The sequence below is a fragment of the Strigops habroptila genome, chromosome 1 (assembly GCF_004027225.2).
Source record: "Strigops habroptila isolate Jane chromosome 1, bStrHab1.2.pri, whole genome shotgun sequence".
NCBI classification, from domain to species: Eukaryota; Metazoa; Chordata; class Aves; order Psittaciformes; family Psittacidae; genus Strigops; species Strigops habroptila.
The window spans coordinates 94,518,129-94,542,661 of NC_044277.2; the positions used below are offsets into that span (position 1 = coordinate 94,518,129).

The following is a 24,533-nucleotide window of genomic DNA, read 5'->3' on the forward strand; positions in this document are numbered from 1 at the left end:
GAAGTATGTCAATATCTAGTACTTAATTTTGTTTGCAGTAACTGGCAGATTGCACTGTTACCTCTTGTCACCAAGATCAAGGAAATGTTCTAACAGGCTACTGTTCTTGCAGCCTATCCATTTCTGAGACACAGGTGGTTCTAGACATCTCTTATGCTTTTATGGTTATGTCACAACATAAACAGCAGTTTAAATGGTATTCACTTTTTTTACTGTTTTTACTGTTCTAAATCAATCAGACATGTTGGGAGTTGGTTAATCCTGTAAGTAAAATAAGTTCCATCCTTTGACCTGGCATTGAAGTTACTGTCTCACTGTGATGGGCAGTCATAAGTGTAACCGGTCATGCCCTTTGTTCTAGCCCTACTGCTTGTGGAAGGATTGAGCTATTTTAAAGGAGAACATTTTAAGTATGGTCTTCAGAAGTTCTAAGTGCTTGCTTGAAGTGTTTTCAATGTCAAAACTCTCTGCCTCAGACCTTCCAAGACATGAGAAGTGGGTGGTTTATCTACTTTATCAGTGAATGCTGAAACTACTTCACACAACTGGCATTAAGTTGTTTAGGAATCGCTAATTACCTGCTGTTGCACAAGTCCAGAAGCTTGCATGAGCCTACTTAAAGGGGAGGGGAAGGCTGTTGCTGTGACCAAAATGTACAATGCAGGAACAAACAGGCAGATGCCATTCTTCAATAAAGATGATCTCATCAGCATATTCAGCAGCCAGTATTTTCTTGTAAGAGTCAAGGATGAAAGTAAGAGGTACCATGTAGACTGTGACACCATGTATCCAAACACACTCAGTGTTGCTTTTATGGGTATGTTTTTTCCTTACAGAAAGACACTTGTAACTCATAGTACCTTTTATTATGATTTAGCACAAACTTCACACACACTGATGCATGGATTTTTCTTTGCCAGTTCTGAAACAGGCAGCATAACCTACCCCTAGCTAACAGCAGTATTTTGGGTTATATTGCACACTAGTATCTCTGATTACTGCAGTGATTAGACTTACAAATACTCAAATGTTGTATTTGCTATAGAATAAGCCACGAAACTTGCAAAATAACCACATCTGGCATGACAGCTGGTGAATATTTACACACAGCCAATTAAACCAAGCAAGGACAAGCACCACATGAAAACTCATACTGTAAACTACAGTAATTTTTCTCTGCTCTCGATGTACTGATTTATGTTACCTCTCTGAAAAAGAAGACACTGGTTTGCTTTTGTCAGTAGGAAGGAACATAAAAGCAATGCTTTTATGTTAGAGTACAGACATAAGCTATGGTATACAACTTATCTCTATTAGCCTGACGTGAGTGTTGAGTCCAATACAGAATACCATGTCTAAAAGAGTACCTGACAAGTTCCTAGAACGAAAGACAAAACTTTATTAGTAGTTACATAAATGTAGTAATTTTAGCTGAGAAATGGTTCCAGTTACAATACATTATTATTTGCAATAAATAGCATTTTTTAGAAACAGACTCCTAACATAAATTCTGTAATAGCTCACCCATCCACCTAACAAGGAGAAGCACTTCCATACAGGGACAAACTACTGATGTGCAGCTCATCTGCACTTCATTCATAGCCTTTGCAAAAGAAAGAAAAGTTATTTGCCTTTTCTTCCTTTTTTGAAGTGTATTTCTAGGGTTCACTCCCTTGCCTTGGGGAGTTCAGGACCTAAAAGTTATGTGAAATGGGTTCTCCTTTGCTGCAGAAGTATGGGATTAGTATTGTAGTTAGTGATCAATGACAAGCAGCAGATAATCTTAAGAAATTAATTCACCTCTCTATCCCATTTCCCTTCTTCTAGAAGAATGTTTACCTTTCTCAAACCTCACATAAACAGCTCAGAAGACTAAAGCAGCTGTCACTTTATTACCACCACCTGAAAGCTCCAGCTGACTACTGCCCATTATTAGTATATTGAGGGGCAAAATAAGTTTCACTTAGGCTTAGAACAGGAATAGAACTAAGAACACAAGTTATTTCAAGAACATTAGATCTGTCAAAGGAAAATTTAAATTCAGCATAGAAAACACATGCATGTGCTCACTCTCCCTCCGGGAGCTGCACACACTCTTTTAAGTTCCTTGCATGTGTATGCACTTCTGTTTGCCCACAGGAGACCAAGAAAGAAAACTGGCATCATGAGAAAACAGCTGACAGCACAAGTGCTCAAACAGTACCTGTATCTGATGCATCTGACAGAAGGAGACTGCTAAGACTGTTTACCTAAAGGACACAGCTGCAAATGTGTTCTTACATGAAACGAGAATAATCTTTTGCTTCTCTCCCCAAATAAGCAATCTGTAATTAGACTGTTCACATTTTGCTGAATTTCTCAGCAATCTACTCAGCTAACATGAAAGTTTGAACCGCAGGACAGAGAATCTGGATATGTATCTTGGCAGATTCACCAAGGTAAATTTTGTTTTGTACTGCAGTAGCATTTTGGTTAAGAAAATTAAAAACACAGACCTATGACCCGTTTGCAGCATGGTAGTTCCATGCTGCGTACACGCTGTGCTGAGTACTGAACCTGTTTAATGCCTCAGGCAGTAATGGTAAGGAATTTTTTTGGCAAAATATATTCCTTACTTAAAATGCAAAGACAGTCCTTTTGCAGAGAGGGACAATCTCTGCTTGTGCATGGATCAGCATGAATAAATTGACACACAAGATGCAAATGAAAATCCAGTGCTTACTCCAAGGCTATGAGGCACTTTATGTATCAGCACACTGCCTTCAAAGAAAGGCAGTAACTTACCAGTGCCAAACTGAATGTATTCTTTATTTTCACAGAATCGTAGAACAGTTTGGGTTGGAAAAGACCTTTAATCGAGTCCAACTGTTAACCTAGCACAGCTATGTCCACCACACACAACAAGCTATAGCTGGTCTCCACTGCTTTTCAGTGCAGATGAGACTGTTGGGAATATCCCCATCCCAATTTCACAAAGAATCTGCCAGCACTCTTTCTGTATATGAAGAAAACCAGTATGTGGAAGTAAACGTAAGGACTGAGAACCTCTTTCAAACCCATCATAGCCCAAACCAGAACTGGCGTCAGAACTCTACCACCATGTTTGCACCTTGACAGCTAGTTTTCCAACCCTTTCATTCCAGCTGTGACCTGACATGCTGCAAGAAAGCAACAGTTCTAGAAATAAAAATTATACTGAATCAAGATACAAGGCTTGCTATAATCTCTCCTAAATTCCTGACAAAATCATGCTTGGTCCAGTGACACAAATGTAATATCACAAATTCACAAACCCAAACTATTATTTTCAACTTCCGTGCAAGTTTCATAGTAAGAACAAGCCTGATCTTATATAAGAGGAATGACCTCTCCTTCCAAGGAGGTGAAAAGATCAAACTAGTAGAATTAGAAGCAGCTCAAAACTTTAAACTATATTCAACTTTCAAAACATAACTAAAACACCGTTAGCAACAAAGATGTCATCTACAGCATCTACAGCAACAAAGCATCATCTAGAGAACAGAATTTAGTAAGCAACTTCCACTTACTAAGGCCTTAGGCAATACGAAATTGGTCTTATCTTTCTGTATTGTTAAAGTGAGAAATACTTAGCCAAATCATGTGTACTTTCTCATGGCACATGAGCTTATCACCGATCCAAAGATCTGAACCCACAGTATGTGTGTGAGGAGGAATAGCTCAGGGAATTCTGCAGCATTGAGGAAAGCAGGTTTATGATTCCTGTCATTGTTTTACTAGAGAATGTCTTTAGTTTGTTTTTAAATACGCCTGAATTTTAATTCCTTGAAAGAACAACCTACGAGGCTTCAGCACCAACTTTAGAAACATAAAATAAACCCAAAACACAAGTGACTGACTTCACAAAACTGAAGGATGCTGCTGACTACACTGACATGTCCTAAAAGGTAAGTTTATAGATAAAGGCACACTGGATACAGTATTTAGCAGAAGCATTAATAGCAGCATGGCCAATACAAGCTGTAGTTCCTTATACAACTTGTCTTTTGTTTAAAATGGATGTTTCCAGGAGTGTAATTCCTTCTAGAACATTTTGGGAATTTGTGCAGAATGGATTACGCCCAATATTCCATTTGAAAAAGAAAACAAAATTAGCGTTTTGAGTGGGCCTTAATTTTCTTCAGGAATGCTTAAAAGTAAACACTGTATTATTATGTTAACACATCTGGAGCAGAAACTGAAAGACATCAAAAGCTGACCTTGCTTTTATTGACCAAGTTATTTAAAAATATATATACATTCACACACTCGAGAAGGGGGAAGGTGAGAGAAAGTAGGATTTTTTTGAATAAATAGCCTACAGCCCCCATACACGTAGAGTTAAAACTTGGCTTCTGAAGAAAGCGAATCACGCCATTTATACTGTGTCTTGCTGGTGGGTATGAGAAAAAACATGGAAAACTCCTGCATTAGCCCTTTTTAGCTTTTCACAGCCTCTCCCATCACTATGACTCCTTCAGCCACACTCAGCTCCCCAGGGAAATGCAGGGCTGGGCACAGGATAGATACTCTTCAGTGCAGCATTAATAGCCTTAGGGACTTCTGCTGGCTGCATTTGAGAATCAAAAGTATGAAACCAGTTATGAGCATGCCATATTGCTGCAACTTTTGACTACCAATTCCTTCCAACCTAGACAGTTCCTCTGACTTTTGCCCAACTCTATTAACAAATGAAGCACAGAAGCCACAGCGTTCAACCCAACTAATCTGTTGTGTCAGGCTTCTACGAAAGGATGGAGAAAGACCCAAAATTCTTTACCAAATTATTCCTTATGATGGAGGTGAGCTATGCCCCCTACCTGACCCTTCTCATCTGCTCCCCATGATCTCTATACTGTTCCACCCTTCTCTGTTAATGGATTCTCCACCACCAGATTTAATTAAAAAGAGTTAAAACAAAAAAAGACCGCGTGTCCAAATTGCTCCCAGAGGAATGTTTTCTCCATCAGAATACACCATTCCTCCAGCTCAGCCCAAGACTCCAGCATGTCAGTAAAGGAGCCCTAGGAAAGGCTGACATCGTGGCCACACAGTTCCACTGACACATGCCCCTACAAGTGAGGCTTAGGTACAAAAGCCAGGTATTCAGTTTGAGATTTCAAGAACAGTATTGGGAGCATGGCTTTAAAGCCTAACAAGCACGCTGTAAAGAAATTATCCAGATTGTGAACATCGGAACTCCAACATACCTACTCTTCCCAAGCACCTAAAGGGATATCTTTAGGCCAACACATCTAGTTGCTGCATAGCCACAGAGGAAAAAGTAAAACAATCTAATGTTCAAACTAAAACCTTTCCCAGTACCAATTCCCATGGCAATGAACGCAGGCGTTGAACCTTCTGCTCCACATAGGGTGTTTCACCACAAGCACTTCGGCACACAAACGGCTGGCACATTCTTTAATTGAGCACTGAGGTTGACAGATGGAACTCATCTCAGCTGATGGTTCAGCCTTAGAAGGTCCAGAACTCCTTAGAAGTATTTTCTAAGCAAAAGGTTGTTTGGAATGCTCAAAATGCTTCTGAGGGTACTTCACACAGAGTCCTCCCTGCCTTTCTGTTACTGTTTCCTAGCTGGATGTGACAGACACCAGAGAGCCAAAGCACCTTCATCATTACAGAAGCAACCTGGACAGCTGCACTTCTCTGCAGGTACCATATTTTCTGTGTAAATACAGAGAACATTGCATCCTACAGGACACAGATGTATCACATTACAGCTGATTAAATGTACTAGTAAGTGTAAACTTTCTTTGAAAACATTTCCATTTGATGAGCACTACCCTAGAAAAGGAAGTCACAAGCACAGTCAGATATAAATACAACGCACTAAAAATGCTCTGTCTTTGTGTTCTCAACCTAAACTGAAAATGAAGATGGAGCCTGTGATCACATATTGCTCTCTATAGTTGTAAGGGAATTTACCTATATTGGCTTTTGCTGGTTTAGGTCAGCATCATAATCACACTGCTTCTCTGAGAGAAAAAGACAGGAGCACGGTACATGAATCTTTATGCATCTCAGTTACCATTGTTAGTTCCACAGCAGCCCTGGCTAGTTTGTAGCAGTGATATAGGTAAAAGGGCCTTCTGAAGTTCAAACAAACATTTTGCATGGAACATGCAAGAAGTAAGATGTGCTCTTCTTTGTTCCTATAATGGTGACAAGAGGAGTTAGCTGACCATCTAGTCCTTCCTCCTTCCTTCCCATAACTGTGCCAGAAATTTTCCCTTTCAATCCCCTTCAATTTTCCCTTGCAATTAGTTGGTATTTTAGGAAGCTTTTGGTTCTGGAAAAACAGGTGGGCCAACATGTTTCAGATGTGTTGGACCAGTGTGTTCTGTGCTTTTACCGTCATTCAGTTATCTGTCTTTGGAGCTGTAGTTGAAGGAAACCCCATTTCTGATGGATCCATTCATGAGGGTTTTAGGATTCTCTCTTTCAATCTTTTCTCTGCTGAAGATAGTGTCCTGGTCACTGTCAAACTCTGATTCAGAGACCATCAGACTGGAGTTGTGTTCTGTACTTCTGTGCTTTATACCTGACAATAAAAAAGTAAAACAAGCTCATTAGAAAGGTTTAACTTTTTACATAACTAACCATCCTCTCTTCTGCTGTGATATGAAATACAAGTGAAAACATTCTCTGCAATCCAGCATAATAGTGTGCACCACTGCCACCACCAACATAAAAACTGGCCTAGGAGTTATCATATGCTGTCAGACAGATACTCTTTTGACTTCACTGCAGGCCCATCAGTCTATGGCTCTGAAATGTGAGTATATGCATTAAATTTGAACCAATTAGGTATCTTGGTACATAGCCTATGTACTTTTCATAGCTTGAATCTGGAAGTTAGCCTGTCCACTGAACTATCTGATTAACACAAGCAGCAATGAAAGGTCATGGTTTCTACAGAAATACTGTCTGTCTTTCTAGGACAGCAGTTTCTCAGGATGATTTTATTTCCCCTGCTGAAAAATGAAACTCTGGTAAATAAAATATATATGTGAAAAGAGGATAGCAGCTGAAGTCTGCTGATATTCAACAGGGCACTTCTGGGCCAGGAAGGAACTGCTGCACAGCAATAGAAACAACTCCAAATTAAAGTGTGTTCAGGGGGGGAGGGGGTTACATGGAGAAAGTCTGTAGGACAATTAGATGCTCTAAATCAATATTAACAAAGAAGCCCAGAGCAGTGGCTGAGTCCAAAGCCTCATGAAAGACATGAAGTGTATACTCCCTCAATCATTTCATTCTCCATGCTTGCCTCTGCCATTCCCAGATTTGTAGGCCAGTTTCTGGGCTCCTCCTGACTGCAGGTGTCAATTCAAATACACTACCTGTAAGCTTGGTGGATGAGTTCGCAGCTGAAACAGATAGCACTTACCATATTTGGGTCGTAGTTCCATTCTCTCCTGCTCATCTATGTTATCTAGGATGGTATATTTTGTTTTCTTTCTTATCTTTGTCCTCTTTCTGCTAAAAGAAATGTACCAGAAAGACATTTGGTTCTCATGTACACACATAAATCTGCTGCTTCTCCCTTTCAACAAACATAACTACATACCCCAATATACAGAACCTCACTGTACTTTCTCACCTCCATTTAAAGAGTTGTCCCAGTTTATACCTGTATAAAGCAGCTGTAAAATTATACTCTCTGGTCTGGATTGTTTTTCTCTCTGATATAGAGAGATTTAGAAAGCAAGAAAGATTGACTTGCTTTCCTAGGCCACAGAGTTCAGTTTGTTCAATGTCAATACAGTAACTAGACACAAGGTAGACATACATTGATTTGTTTCCAAATAAAATTTCTGTAAGAATTGGTTAGGTGTTCCCACCCCTACTTTTCTTTTTAACTGAGAAAATTTAATTGGTGCTTGTCTGGTTATGCTTACAAAGACAACCAGACAAAAATGGTAGATGGCTCTCTCATATATATATATCCAGGGACAAAGCCATACTGGTTTGTAGGCAAATCCCCACTTGTTCTTTCTTCATTTAAATCCTCTCTCAACATCTATTTCCACAGTGCTGCAAAGATAATGATGTCTATGTTAAGCATCAGCTATTTGCAGGAGTTAACTCATCTGCTCTTTAATACAGAAGAAAAAGTCCTGGAGATAAAGGAACAGACAAGGAACTGTTTGTTGTACTGGATCAAGAGGGAACAATGGATTTCAGGATAGGAATAAAGAAACTCATGCATGAAACCAAGGGCACCTCCCTCAAAGATGCTCACACTTCTGGTATTTTTCTGGTATTCTTTCTCATAGCTTTGGAGGGAGGTGGGTGAGTGGAACATGCCCTTTGTCAAGGCAAGAAGCACTGCCACCCAGATTGCACAGTTCACCGTGGAGAAGCCACCTACTGCTCAGCTGACATTACAGACACAGCCAGCCACTCAGCCTCCCCTCTACATGGTCTAGAAAAAGGGAGCTCATTTGGCAACTCGGCAATGGCTTTAAATGTCCAAAACTCCAGCCAAATCTTGGATTAGGGTATCTCTCTTTCCTGTAGCTTCCACAAGGCAAAGGGCATCTCTTGCCATTCTGTCCTGTGCAGCATTTCCTTCCTCTTTTTTTACACTTACCTGTACCAACCAGCCCTCACCCTCTGGCACAAGCCACATGAGGACAAAGGACAGAAGCAGGTGAAATCATAGAATCATAGAATGGTTTGGATTGGAATGAACCTTAAAGGTCATCCAGTTCCAACCCCTCTGCCACAGACAGGGACACCTTCCACTAGACAAGGTTGTTCCAAGCCCCGTCCAACCCGGCCTCGAACACTTCCAGGGATGGGGTACCCACAACTTTTCCATAAACAAATCCTTTCTCATCAAATCACACAAGCCTGTGAGGCTCCACCCTACACTGTGGGGATAGAATGGAAGACACTTCTGTTTAAACCTTTCTACTAAGAACATTGTTCCTTCAACCATAAAAAGGAAACCAGTATCAACACTTATGCATTTCAAAGAGCATCCTTTACATACTGCAAAACCCTAGAAAAAAGTGAAAATCCAGAAATATTTTGACAGCCTTTCATTTTTGCTAACACCTGAACAAGCTATCTGTTTACTGGGCTTTTTAAGCAGCAGCAAGAACACTTCCTCTAGTGACAGAACTTGCAGGGGCTTGTCACTTGAAAGAGAATTTATCAGCTCAGTATAAAAGACTAGGGAGGAGGACAGAGAGGAAGATGACATACAGTAGCAGGCAAAATTGTTTAAGAAAAGAGTGACTGACATCTCTGGAGTACTCCCTGCCTGTCAGCCAGATGTACCCCCATGTCCACTCTTCCTGTCTAAGGGAAACACCAGGTTGGGAGCAGCTCCCTTCCGATGGCCTAGAATACTCCTACGACAGTGACCTTCAGGGTGTGCCTCTTTTTTTTTCTTTTTAGCATGGAGTACCTGGAAGAATCAGTGGGAGACCATGAAGATCTGCAGTATACTCTCAACATTTTAACATAAATTATCTCTTAATATGAAGGATACTCCAATATCGGCTTTTTGGCTTTCAAAATGTAGAAGAGCACAGAGGCACAAATGGACACTCCTTTTTTCAATAAAAGTGCATCTATAAAGAAACAGGTACTGGAAGCTCCTCACATGCCTGAAAAGAGTTTAGTGCTAAGGACTGGATTAAAATGCGGCAGTTGTGTGCAGTTTTTGCATATACCCCATCAAAAAGAAACACAAATCACATACCTTTTGCAGCAGCAGATGCAGAACCAGGCAAGCCCTACCATGACCACAATCAAAATAAAAACAGATACAGTGACATAGAGTATACTCCACTCTGAAAAAAGAAATACAACAGTACTTTGTAAAATAATATGAATGGGATAATTTCTAATACAAGCCTATTAAAATAGCCAATCCTGAGGAATGAGGAGTGGCAACAGGAATTTAGGAGAACTTAGCACCTTCATATTCTCAGAAGAATCTCTAAAAATTCTTAAGCTTCTAGACCAAAACTGCCTGTTTGAAAATCTTCTTCCACTTCAATACCTTTTACCATTTCAAGATACCTGAATGTCTGTGTGGGAATTGAAAGTCAAGAGGGAATGGTTAGCACCTCAGTTGTCATTTTCTAATTGAAATAAACATAGGTGTATTCTAGGGCTGGCATTTCTAGTAGTGCTTTAAAAGAGCAGCTGATTAGAGATAGATCCTTCTACCTGTATGGTTACATTTGTAAATCCACGAAAACATGAGAAGGATACAGAGAGATGTGCAAGAATGTGTACTCCATCATACATATACTCACTATTTCAGTGTTGTTGTTATACTACAGAAGAACACAGCATTAGGGCAGGGCTGCAGGAGGTCCCAGCCTCAGGCTTAAAACTGACTGTCCCCTTTTGGCTGGTCAATTAGTCTTCACTCATCGACAGACACATGGCCCATGGTTACTTTATGGCTTGTAGCAAGCTCCTCATAAATGTTTATAGATTTACTTGAAGACTTGTGTATTGCTCAGCAAATGTCTCCAAGCCTGCACAGTACTAAGAGTACTTTATTTCAACTTAAGTAGAAGACCAATTTAGTTAAATTAGAACTATTAAATATTTGAAATAGAGAGGCTTAGCTGATATGTTAGGTGTGCCACAGAATACAGACACAGAATACAGATTAAGCTGGTGAAACTAAATTTAATTTCCCAAGTGCAACAGGCAAACTGAAAGAAACAGTGAAATTAATCATTCTAAAAAGCTGAGGTATTAAAGGTGACTACACTGGTTAGCCCAGAACACTGGTGTTTTCTTTCCTTAGGTCAGATCATACTTCTGGCACAGAAGCATCAACCACCCACTAAAACAATTTAAGTTGTTGCCTCTTTTACAGCTTTGCAACAACCAGATGAATACTACTCAAAACGCTCTGCAATGTCCACACTATTCAACAACCCTTCCAACTGGCTCCAAATTGTTGCAAAATATCTCTCCTATGACAAAGTTCTCATGTTTTTTTTCCTCAAATAATGGTACTTTTAATAATTTAAGCTTTTAGAATATTTTAACTATGGGCTACTACTGTCAAGACATTATAATTTCATGACATTTTTCAAATATCTTTATATAGAGAGATATTGCTTGGCTGGAAAACAGAGACTGTGTTAGTCTTCCAAAGTACTCCCCCTTCTGACAGCAAATAATCAATAGTCTCACAAGATAAGTTACTCTTGAAATACATTCTTTAACAGCCAAACTCACCACAATTACTCTCTCCATCACTTAGATAACGATGAATCAGATTTTCCATCCACAGCTGGTAGCAAATGCAGCGCTTTGTTATGGGGTCACAGTGTCCATGTCCAGAGCATTTTAAAAGACAGGCTAAGAACAAAACCAAACATCAGGTCAGTTGTGTAATGGACAATTTGTCATGCATCCTCTTACTGTGAGGCTACATTGGTGGTAGAACATCTAGTTCATAACATTCTGTTGTTTTTTAAATCTCCCTTTCCTTTGATGTTACGTGCTAAGCAGATTTACAGTTCAGCAGACTGCAGGCTGTGAAGAATATACATCTTATGCATACAATATTGAAATTGTATGCAAGTCACGAACAGATTATTCTAACCAGGAATAAAAATGAGTTGAAGTTGTGGAATTGAGACCTGCTCCTTACTTTATGACATATTTGTAAGAACTTCTGAAGTACCTGAGAACTGAGGAATAACAGCATTCTCAGGTATTAGAAGAGAAGCATCATACCAATGAACCAGAGTGTACCTAGTATTTCAAAGCCAATTACAGCATCTGAGGCCAGAACGTTTACATGCCTCATAGGCTTATAAGTAGTAGCTATTGATAGATTAATGCATCATATCAGGCTAAAATGAAAAGTCATTCCTCTTAAAACTTAGAGTAGCAGATTTGCTACGTCAAGAAAAATGTTAATACATGTTTTCAAGTGACTCTACACATTTCAGTAATCCAAGTACATTTACAATAGAAAAACAGTCCTTTTCAACAGGTAAATAAAGACAGTATTTACTACAAAATCAATGAGTATTCTACTGCCAGAGCTAGCTCACTTTGTCCGCGACTGGATCATTATGTTCTGATTTTAAACCATGGAGAAATCATATCTGAGTATCATAAAGGGTTCACATTACTAGTGAAGTTTAAAATAAGCTTAGAAGTTCAAGCATCTTTGGGGAAAAACAAAAAGTTCATTTTAAGAAACCCCAGAGGCCTGTCTACATTGCAAATATTAGAACAGTAGGTTATAACAGTGATCACCTGACCGTTTTGATTGATAACAGACAAGTTACATTACAAACCTATTACTGAACACTGAAAGCCTGCAAGGAACCAGAAACATGAAACATTCTATAATATGGATATATTAAGTTTTTCCCATCTTCCAACAAAAGATGGTATAAGTCAGGTATCTTTATCCTCATTCCCCAGGCCTTCCTGATGCAGACCAGATTAAGACGTGCTTTTGCCTGCTGTTACAGATGATGTCTTTTAAAAGAACACAAGTAACTGGCAATAGTCTACCACAAATGAACAAGCATTTTAACATCATCTTTCGGAAAGCAACATACAAACCCAGACACCAGGTGGCAGACAGAAGGCCTTCACGCACTGCTTCCGCGTCCTGTGCTAGCCAGATGCCTGCAAAGTTCTGAAATGAGCAAGTACAATCCTCAACATACCAGCCGTGTCAACCCTCAGGACTTTAAAAAGCAGGAAGTCAGCCTTCTCTTTCAACAGCTGCACATGCAGAGTTCGTGAGACATCTGATGCCTTGATCACCTTGGAAGGATGCCCGTTCTGCACGTAGAACACAACTGCAGTGCTGCAGAAAGAACAGCTAAGATCACGACTGCTGTCAAAGATCACTTTTGTCAGGCATTAGTTTACAGCCTTTGGTTTTGTTTGTTTCTGGAAAACAAATGTCACCCCTGATAAAGATTAGGGAACTCTGTCCATGGATCAATCAGCTCCATTCAAATGCCATGGACTTCATTCTGAGCCAGGAGACAAGCAGTTCTCTGGCTTCTCAGTTTCACAGACAAAAGGTGAGAACAACAGCAAATACAATTCCCTCCTTGGTCTTCCTGACTCTTGCTTGAAGAGAAGTATGTATACATTTGCTTTCCCCACTCTCATCTAGAACCTGTTCCAAAGCACTCTGAAGCAGTTTGAGTAACTTTAGGAAACTAAACTTCAGAGCGAGGTAGCCAGCAAGATCGTAGAAGAGGGGAATAAACCAGGTTTGATCACATACAGATGGAACCTTACTTTGAATACAAGCAATATTTGCTTCACTGTAAGAAAGTCTGTCTGTCTCCATCCAGCATTTGGGAAAAATAATAGCAGTGTATGGAACAAAGATCTTGAAATATATGCATGTGCTTTATTTAAAGGAATAAATAAACTATACAAAGAACTTCTAATCTTTTTAAACCCAAAACACTTCAGTTCTGAGCCTCCAGAGAGCTAGCTTCATCAATTTTCTACCACAGCAGAAGAAATTCACCTTTTAGAGTTATGAGTATAGCTTTTTTTTTTTGGTCATCTTAGAAAAGATTATTTTACAAGTAATTATGAGCTGTGAATGATTCAATGAAAATCACAAATCTTCCTCACACAGCAGGTTATCTTTGTACCTTATATCTGAGTAGGCTTGTATCTTCTGAACTTTGATATCTGAATCCAAAACATTCAGCAAGACAGCCAGTTGTCTCACCAGAGTGTCCTTCTGCTGTTCACTCAGCTGTCCCACTCCAACTTGCAGAATGAGCTCCACCAGGCCATTTCTTTTGGGATCTGGCAGAAAAAAAGAACATGCTATTCTTTCAGAGCCTGGCAAATATTTCAATACTAACTGAAGACAATACTGTATTTTCCTGCATAAGACCCATATCCCTTATAACCCAACCCTTTTGTGTTCTTAGAAAAGTACTCAAAAAAGCCTGGTGGGTCTAAGACAGCAACCCAGCTTATCAGTTGAAAGCAAGCACTTCAGCATGTGCTTCCATTCAGCATTAACACATTTCTGTGCAGAATAGCAACTTCTGTTCCCCTAAATGCTGTCATCTTAAGGTCAGAAGTAAGCACTAGGCGAGTCTAATTTTTAAGTTCCCTGCTAGTTAACTACTGTTGGCTACCACCCACAAAAAAGGGAGGCAAAGATGGACTCATATGGTAGCATGCAATACTCCGTGAGCAAGTCTAAATGAGGATGGTCAACTTCAGAAATACCAAATATGTTTACCTTCACAAACTGAGGGTTCTGTTAAATAATATTTGGACTTCTAGAGTACCTTGCAAACAAAACAAGCTTCACAAATATCCAATGAGAATCCTGAGCCAATTATTGTGACTACATTCAACAATAAAGCATGGAACAGAAATAAAATCATTTTCCAGGAACCAGACAAGAAATCTCCAATTGACCCAAGATTTCAGGCTCATTTCCTGAAACCTCAACTTATCCTTCCAGCACACAGGCATTTATGCTGCATTTGAAAATAAGTCGACACACGACCAATATCAAAACTATGAAAAGACAATTTAAAAACCCCTGAAATTCTTTGAGGTTTTTGTCCTTTGAGATGAAAAGAAGGAGGAAAACAAGCATAAAAACACTTTCAACCATCAAACACACAACTGCAGCATTTGTACCTAAACTTAATGTCCAGCTCCCATCTCCTTCTATTGCCTGAACTGATTAACAACCAGGAAAAAGAAACAGAAACATAAAGAAAGTATTAACTAGGAAGCATGATTTTTACTTATTTATGCTTCCAGTAAGGTAGTTAAGAATCCTGACATGTCTAACACACTCAACCCTACTGAGAGAACAGAAGAAGGTAGGGAGAGACCCGTTTGCTTTGTGTTTTAACTTGAGAGAATCTTGTCAACATTGAAATAAGTGAAAAGGAGAGCAAAGATGAGGTATTCACAACGTATCGATGACCTTTTAATTGTCATACCAGGCCGCACTTCAACAGTTGCTGAATCAACATCTGAGTCTCCTTTAGCATCTGTCACTTTCAAGTGAAAAGTATAGGTTCCTTCCACCAGGTTAGTTAGCTGCAGTACTGCCTCGTGGTCTGAGCCATGGATCACATCCTGGAAAAAAATTAGTACTGGAATGGTTATAGCCTCAGAGAAAGTTGCAGGTGTGACTATCAAGTAGGGTATCTGGTATGACGGTATGAATTCTTGCTTTGCTTTTGGGATAAATGTGACCTATCCACAGTTGATAGCAAAGTAATACAAATTTGGAAGCGACACTTACTGAGGGTGTCTGCACAGTATCAATATTTTAAAACCAACAAAAAAACCTCAAAAAACACAAAACAAAAAAACCAAACAGGAAACCAAAACCCAACACATCAACAAAAAAAACCAAACAAAAAAAACCCCCAAAAAACCAAACAAACCACAAAACCAAAACCAACCCAAACAAAAAAACCCCAACCCAAACCAGGCAGAAACATTCTCAAGTACTCATCCACTTGAAAATCTGAGAGAGGTACATTATTATTTCTCAATTTTACTCTACTATCCTCAGTTCTGCTCTCTTCATTCCCAAATTACTTTCTTTCCTTGGAGTCCATATATTTCCAAACATCATCTTCGCCAGCTATATTTAAGCTAAACCTGTTCAAATTTTCTCATACCCTCATGTGAATTGCTTCTGGAATCTTTGTTATCATTTTTCTCTTTCTCCTTTCCTGGTTCTTACCGATTTGCCACTATTTTCCTGACTGCAAAGAGCTGTACACAACGCTTTGCGCAGACAAGCAGGAAAAGTTATCGCAGTTATAGTAGCTGACACAAACTTCAGTTTATCATGAGGTACTTTTGCTGTCTGCCCACCTCAAAGAGCAGACTAACAGACTCCATTGGCCTAATGACCCAAGCTGTCCACTGTGGTCTGCCAGGCAAGGTATTTGCAGATCTAGCCCCAAACACCACTTTTCTCTTAAACTGCAAGTTTCGCCTCATGTGGTTCCAGACACAATTCCTTAGTCTTTATCAGTACTTTTTGTTCTCTCAGATCCTTCTGCCTTTGGAATATCTGGATTTCAGAAGATTTTCTCTCAGACACATTAGCTTGGTACTATCACCAATTACTCCTAAAGAGACACAACTTTATTCTTCTGTTTCGAGTCTTTCCCAACTAGTTCCACACTGCTGGAAGTCCTCTTAGTCACCATATTCTGTTGCTGTACCGAAAATATCACAAGCCCCTTGAACCAAAGCATAAGAGAGAGCAGGGGAGACAAACCAGAAACAGACACCATGCCTCAGAGCATTTTATGAATCATACCTGCCTGCCCTGCCCTGCTGCACTGATGCTACATGCATAACAAGAACCGAATTCAACTTGTTACAACCTTCAAGAAACTTACCCCAGCTGCTGGGCTTTGACCATCCCGAATCCACAAATACGACACGATCCCCTGGTCATCAGCAGACCTTGAGCCATCCAAGGTAATAGAGTTATTTGGAAGCACTAGAACATGTTTCCCACCAGCATGCGCCCGGGGTGGACTGTTGTTTTCTAGCCATAGAAATAGTGGAGGAGAAGGATTTGCTTTCAAAACATGCGAAATGTGACATGCCATTGCCAATACACCCACACTGCAATTCTTTACCCAAGGATTACAGGCAATAACAACAGAACCTTGTTTAAAAGGTACAGGGAAAGGATGAATGGGTATATAGAATTTGGCTCCAGGATTATTACAACCTGACAAAAGCAGAGCTGCACCATGAGGAAAATACCAGTAAGAGGTACCATCCAAAAAGATCTTTTTCAGAAAGCATTGTGGGGTACTCTATTTACAGTCTCACAATATCTTACGCATCAGATCTCAGTCAAGCATAAAGATTTTCTGCCTATTTAGAAACACAGCCCAGTATGAGATCACCCTGCTGGGCTCTTCTCATTTTGAGAATCGCTTATTACCTAATAGAAGCTTGTGTAAGGTCTTGTATCTTCACAGGCAAATGTTAATCAGGAAACTCAGAGTAAACCCAGTTCCCAAATGCTTTTTGCTTACCGCTAGCACTGAAATTAAGGCATGCATTGGGAGTACAGCCAAAAAACAATAAAGAAACATGAACATATTCTCTTTCCAGAAACCAGACATCACTGACTTTTGTTTAAAACACAACTGATAAGACAGAGCTCCAGGAAGCTGTGAGGCTGAGTAAAATACCTTGCCAGTCTGAATATTAAATTGGACATAAATAACTCAATTCTGGACAGATCTCCAGGGCATTGGCTGTGAGTGTTCCTTAGAAAAGCACAGAGTTCTCTGTGGTACAAGTGATGATCTTGCCTCTTCCAAATAAACCAGTTGATTAAACTTGGCTACTAGACCACTGAATATTTTTAATATTGAACCTGTGACTGTTGTCAGTACATACTGTGACTGCACTTCACAGTGTGAATGAAACCATGAGACACATTTGGGCAGAGCTGTTGTCATGTATTTCTGTCTGAACACTGAACTGAAACTCTAAAACAGTTTAACCAATGATGCACATGGGTAAAACTGAGTCCATCTTCCCCAAGATGCACCTGGGTTGGAGCAATCCCAAGCACCAATACAGACTGGGTGGAAACAGTACTGAGAGCACCCCTGAAGAAAAAGACTTGGGGTGTTGGTTGACAAGATGGTCAACATCACCCAGCAGTGTGCACTTGCAGCCCAGAAAGCAAACCATGTCCTGGGCTGCATCAAAAGGATCATGACCAGCAGGTCAAAGAAGGTGATTCTCCCACTCTACTCCATTTTCAAGAAGTCAGCATCTAAGATTCTAACAGTTTTATTATCATTTCATACATGTTATAGGTACCATACTTGCAGAGCCAGAGTATATCACTCCCCTCAAAAAAAACCCAACAAAGTATGCAACAGAAAGCCAAGCACTGGAACAAACAAGATTTGAAATGTATTATGCCACCTTTTTTGGAGGGAGGTATAGACCTATGGAGATTGCTAAAATCACTCCCTAAGGAACAACATGAGGCAAAAGATGGTTGGATTATCATCACCTCCAAACTTGAGAATGCAACATAAGTCAAAGCTATGAAATCTGTGAGGAGCACCCTACAGTACCTCTGTCAGAGCAATGAAGCTGGCAAAGAGTCTAGAGCACAAGTCTTATAAGAAGTGGCTGAGGGAACTGGGATTGTTTAGCTGGGAGAAAAGGAGGCTCAAGGGAGAACTTATCACTCTCTACAACTATCTCATAGGAGGCTGTAGCGAGGGGGGTGTCAGTCTCCTCTCCCAAATGCCAAGTGACAGGATGAGAGGAAATGGCCTCAAGTTCTGCTAGTGGAGGTTCAGATTGGATATGAAAAAAAAAAAAAAATTTATTCACCGAGAGGGTCATCAACCACTCCTGGAGGTATTCAAAAGATGTGCAGATGTGGCATTTAGGGAGTGGTTTAGTGGTAGATTTGGCGGTGCTAGGTTGATGGATGGACGTGATGACCTTAAAAGGTTTTTTCCAACCTAGGTGATTCTGTGATCTCATGCAATAGGTATTATTACCCTAAAGCCACTTCTACAGCATGCTTGTTGGGGTGAAAAAAAAAAAAACCAACCAAAACCAAACCCACCATAGCAACAGCTTACCTATATCAAAAATCCCAAATAAATACAGGTTTTTTACTGTTAAGTTTTTAAGAGGAAATTGGTATACTCTGAGACCTCACTTCTTGGATATTACTTAAAACCCACAGTAAAATTGCTTCTCTGCTCAAAGCTTAACTTTAAAACGTTTTCATTTTATTCTCAGTGAAATAGACACACCATGGGCAAAAATAGTATTTTGGAGCATTCTTATTACAACTAATTCTGCATATATTGAACTTTAAAAAAGCTTTCAGTAAGTGAAGTTAACACTACCAGTCACTCACTACACTTTACCATAAAACAGCAGTTAACTCTTCCTGAATACCCTCGAAACATTACAACCAAATATATTCTGTCAGTGATTAAATGAACTGGCAAGTTGCCTACCGTATTCTAAGAAGCAGCAACTAGGCTTACCTTCCTTCACAGTAATAGATAGCACAGATGCACTGCTTAAGCCCTGTTGGTCCTTCACGGTCAGCCTGAAGCGATAGGTACCAACCTGAAGACCAGTCACAGTTGCTATTGCTTTGTCACCATTTTCCATCTGTACAGAGCTTGGTCCACTGAAACAAAGCAACCCCCCCAAAAAATAATTAAATAATTATTCTTGCAGCAGTATCGATCATGCCATTTGCTTTTATGTATATTGTAGTTTTACTGCCCCTTGTAAGCACTGGTGGTTAAAGAACTATGGGACATGAGTTTAGTTCAGAGAATTAATAAATCCATTTTTTTTCAAGACAATCAAAGCACCTGAGCATTCCATACCCATTTATTAGAAGTAGAAAATGCACCCCAGAAGTTCAACCTCACCACTGTACTATTTCATGGGAGCATACAAACCCTGTTGCTTGAACAGCCACTCACAACATGCACAGGCTGCTGAACAAACCTCCTCCTGTACCATGCATGAGCTAATACCTTGTCGTTTTATTAAGGATCAACTAGTTTTGCACATAAGCATACAGTTAAACTTTTGTAAAACATTTTCAATCATCATTCAAGAGTGTCACCTACTATCAAAAACTGTTAAACTCAGGTTTAACAGATTGTCAATTTATTATTCAACAAATAAGCCACTGAGAAATCCTAGTTCTAAGCACTGATGGGAAAACTTTGTATATTGCTGGATACCCAAACCTGTTAGTTGCTTTTTAACAGGAGACATGGAAGTTCCTGTCATTTTCGCTTAACTTTATAACAGTAAGCCTCAAAATGACACATTGCAAAACATGGAAAGCTTATGCAATCTCTGCCTAAGATGAACTTAAAATTCGTATCATCCTACTACCACCTGAGCAGCAACATTCTCAAAGCAGTTCTCCAACAGTCTATCGCCCACCACAATGGCATAAGAGGTTCTGGCACCCAATCACTTTCACTTCGTTCTTTATTCTACTGGAGAGTCATAAAATCTCTAGATACCTGATATTTTCCCAGTGATAGAAGACAATGCCTTGGTCATCTTGGCTTTTGCTTCCATCCAGTGTAGTGCTTTCTACTGGGAAGGTCAATTCCTTGTCAGGGCCAGCCACTGCTACTGGAGGACTATTATTTTCTGTAAAAAGTAATACTTAGTGTATGATATTTTCTAGGTAGTTACTGGCAAGGACTGCCAATCATAACAAAGATTTTACAGAGAATATTATATTACAAATTTGATATATTGGCTCAAAGGTACAAATCACAAGCACAATGTGCACAAGCCAGCAGAAAATACTAGGTGGGTGAGAGCAGCTCTGCAACAGGCCAAATCCCACAGCAAATACTTCCCTTTTCTTACAGTCATATCTGAAAGTACATGCTCCCAAAATTCTGCAGTGTGCTCAATGCATCATATGAAATGTTTTGTAACAAGAGTAGTGGGGTATTTTCCTGGTTCCACTACTGCTTCAAAATCACCCACACAAATATGGGCCTCTGCCCTTGAAGAAGATACTGGCGCAGGTTTCTGCTGCTCAAGGTCAGCACAATGCCACTAAGTTAATGCCAGTTTAGAGCCTTTGCAGATTTAGTGCAGACACATATAACCTATTATTCTGTTTCAACCTATGCTTTTGTGGCAAGGTAAAACGAATAATGCTACTATTTTCCTGAATATTTATTTACCCTTAGACCTGACTTCAGCAATAGCATCCTTCTAGTTCCACACTACAATGGGTCTAAAAGACACCACCATAAGCCGTACTTCCAATTCACATTCTTGATTTCCACAGTAAATGCCCACTGTGAAGTTTTCCCAGAAGGGGTCATCTACAAAAAGATGTAAGCAAGAACAGGAAGATAAAATGTTGCCCCATGCTGGAATGCGAGACCTTCAGATGGGCAGAACAGGCCACTTTGGATGCAATAGGCAAACACATTAAAAACAAAACAAAAAAAAAAAGAAGGGGGTGTGTGTGCATACAATATCTCATGAGTCCCTGACCATTTGGGCCCATTCATCACTCAGCTCCCAAATCTAAACAAATGTGCGAAACATGCAGCACATGAAAATTCCTTGCTTGATGCTTTTCCCTAGAAAGTACAATGCAATTCTAGTGAGAATTCAAACTACCCAAGGATTCTCGAAGGAGAACTGCAAAACCATAAGGAAACTGAGCGAAGCACCGACTGATACTCTGAGCAACTTTGCAAAACAGACTTTGTAGTCTATTACAAGAGCCCCATTTCAGCTTTTAGATAGACACTCAATCACATCCCTGTGCCGGCTGCATTACATAATCAGGCCAGCATAAGCACTCAGCATCATCACCTGGACTTTCTATGACTCTACACTTGTTTTAAATGTTTGCTTTGACAGAAAATGGAGGTGGAAGAGTCCTTGAGGCATGGATACAGGACATTCAGGCTGTCATCTCAGCAGTGCAATGCGGGGAGATGATGTATTCGAGGACAGTGCTAAGACATCAGGCTGACCACCCCTGAGGGACCCAGACATGCCTGCAGCTGACTTACCAGGCTGTACGATCAGTGTGACCTCAGCTGTGGACCGCTGCCTCGCAGAGTCTGTGACAGTCAGCTGAAACGTATAATCTCCTTCCTGCATTGCAGATAACTGGAGGTACGGCGTCCGCACTCCCTACACGACATTTATAAAGACAGAGAATCCGAGATAAACAGAAATTCTCATGGATTATGAAAGGTCTTACAGAGCAAATATGAAGAAAAAATACAATTTGTTTTAATTCATCAATACAGTGTTCGAGCAAGCAGTTTAAGCATCTTGTAGACAAAGAGGAAACTGAAAGTTTGATGCACAGATGTACGCATTCACTATTGCAACTGTCCCTATCAACCCGGAGAAATATTTATAGACAATAAACTTTAATCTCTTCTAGTATAATTGCTGCATTGTTTCTGAACCACAATAATTGTGAGACACGTGGGATGTTAACTTTTTCAATTAGGAAATTTCAATGACGGAAATTACTACATCTTATTCCATTTCCTTAGAGATATTTTAAAACCAAACATCATGACATTCTTTAATATATTTATAAAAACTGTTAAATGCAAAACCAAGCTTGGCTTGATCCCAGTCAGATAGGCTTTTGGAAAAAACATATTAAACAAGGCAACACTGTCCTGAGTATACTCTTCCAGCCGTATTAGTTGGTATCTATTATAAGCTCATAAAATAACTGGGCCCAGTTACAGGTCCTTTTGCTAATAAAGTGAGCATTTGTGACATGTCTCATATGAGGAATAACAAATCACAACACAAGTAGGTGATTGGGTTTTTTACAAATATAAGAACTAATGATTAACTAACCAGCAAAGATACTTGTTAAATTGAGCTCTAACCATGGATACCATGTAACACACCTGAGACCAGCATCTTCAGCTTCAGGGAAATGAAAAAGATTACTAGACTTTTGAAAAGAAACTGTAAAATGCTCTTGCACTTCCACATTACACACCCAATGAATCCACTATTAGGTATCTTGGTCATTCCCTTCTTCCACAGTAAGGCTGCTTTAAGACTGAACAGCTCTCGAAAGCTACAAGTTCGGGTCGCATGGATGCTTTTGGAAAGTCTTTGTTACGGTAAATGAACAAAAATAAGCCATTATGCTATAAGGCCTTCCATAGTTTTCTAATTACCTCTACAGTATAGGCTTGCATCAATATTATTCCATTCCTAAACAGAGCTACAAACTGATCTCTTTCAAGTTCTGAAGGTCTAAAGCATTTGCGATATCAGAGAAATCAGGCCTCAAAAAATGGCTGAGTTTCAACTGGCTTCATTACATTAAGTACCTTAACTGCCTACAGAGTTACAAGAATCTCCAACTGAGTGCAAGTTCATTGAAATTTTTTATTAAATATCCTCAGATTAAAAAAAACAACGCAGCCATGAAAATAAGAGAATAAATTCAGTTGGCCTTTGCAGGAAACCCAAGTTTTAGTGAGCATAAAAAGAACACTAAAGAGAATGGCTGCATAACACTGCCAAAAGTCTTGCCACCTTTCACTCACAGAATTAAGCTTCTGAGTCCTACTTTCTCCAGGAGAAAGTGCTACAATAAAATCCTGACCATCCCCTACATTCTTGCAAAACCAGTTTTCAGCATTTCCAGTATCTCAGAAGATGGAAACCTGTGGAGCTCTTGGAGCTCTGGGGTCCAAGGACAGACACTGTGAACTTGGAAGTCTTTCCAAACCACCAGGGAACAAACAACAGCAGGAATCAGAAATGGCCACAAGGTATGAAAAGAGAGAAGGAATTAAAAGTAGTATCTATGATAGCTGAATGATAGCTGAATACATCAGAGAGGAGCAACAAAAAAAAGTAACAGCATCCGAGATATTTTAGTGCTTCTGAGTAGTTACTTAGGTATGTACTTGCTCGTGTGAGAGGCAAAAATGAAAGAGTTTTCCAATCCTACGCAAGGAGAAACAGACATACCTGCATTGCTACAACCTTTCCTTTGCTTTTGGGACTGAGCGACCACTCATAGCTGACAATTTCATGGTCATCGCTGCTCTGGTTTCCATTCAGCGTGATGAAGTTCTGGGGCAAGGTGACTGCCTGATTAGGTCCCGCATTGGCAATAGGTGGGTAATCCACTGGTTTGTTGACACTCAGAGATGCAATGGTAGAGTTGGCTGCTCCATCTGAATCAATCACCGTGAGCCTACAACAGGAAAAACAATATCAGATATCTGTTCAGATGGACTTCTGTCAAGTCCTAAGTTCAAAGGTTAACTTTTCCTGGCACTTTTTCAAACATCACCTAAGACAGACCCACCAATTATATTATACGAACTTCCGCTTCAGAAGCACATATCCCTCCACTAAGTAGGAAAGAAATTCAGAAAACTCTTTAAAAAAAAAAAAAAAACAAACCACAGCTTTCAACCTTTAAGGAAAAATAATAATAAAAAGCCTAGCTATTCTGGATCCCAAATGAAATCCTTTCCCTGCAGTCAATGGCAACTTCATCAAACTTGCATCTGTTTGAGGCAAATTCTTTAAAAAATTTATTTGGAAAACACAAAGGATTTGACTCATCAGCCACCGTGTAACAGTCCCAGTTAGCACCTACAGCCAAGAGTACTCTGGATGTTCAGAAGCTCTGCTTATAGCATACCAGCAGTTCTTAAATTCTTATTGCTTTGTGACACACTAATTTTAGTGTAGCTCATATTTCTGACGATGTCAAGTCACAAAACTAAAAAAGTACAGGGTTTAAAAAATCCACTATTGCCTCTCAGAAACACAATGACAAATCATCTTAACATGAGCCTGCTGCAGACATGTCTGCATCACGACACGATCTTTCATCACGAAAGTGATGAAAAGTCTGCCTCAACAGTATGGTAACTGACTATGTCTCTAATTCACCT

General features: G+C 39.7%; 1 protein-coding gene across 6 annotated transcripts in view; it reads right to left on the reverse strand.

Annotated features, from left to right (window-relative positions):
• Window positions 1-847: 847 nt before the first annotated feature.
• KIAA0319 (KIAA0319 ortholog) overlaps window positions 848-24,533 on the reverse strand; it is a 52,475-nt gene continuing 28,789 nt past the window's right edge. For 5 of the 6 annotated variants that reach the window (XM_030479775.1, XM_030479765.1, XM_030479794.1 and 2 more), the window contains 12 exons: window positions 23,593-23,821; window positions 21,639-21,762; window positions 20,106-20,238; window positions 19,095-19,243; window positions 16,437-16,588; window positions 15,009-15,147; window positions 13,680-13,839; window positions 12,723-12,865; window positions 11,266-11,388; window positions 9,758-9,848; window positions 7,430-7,521; window positions 848-6,580 (listed from right to left, as the gene is read on the reverse strand). In XM_030479775.1, coding sequence (XP_030335635.1) covers window positions 6,402-6,580; window positions 7,430-7,521; window positions 9,758-9,848; window positions 11,266-11,388; window positions 12,723-12,865; window positions 13,680-13,839; window positions 15,009-15,147; window positions 16,437-16,588; window positions 19,095-19,243; window positions 20,106-20,238; window positions 21,639-21,762; window positions 23,593-23,821 — 1,714 coding nt within the window. In that variant the 3' untranslated portion in view covers window positions 848-6,401. The remainder of the gene's footprint in view (window positions 6,581-7,429; window positions 7,522-9,757; window positions 9,849-11,265; window positions 11,389-12,722; window positions 12,866-13,679; window positions 13,840-15,008; window positions 15,148-16,436; window positions 16,589-19,094; window positions 19,244-20,105; window positions 20,239-21,638; window positions 21,763-23,592; window positions 23,822-24,533) is intronic. The other variant, XM_030479785.1, reaches the window with a different exon arrangement.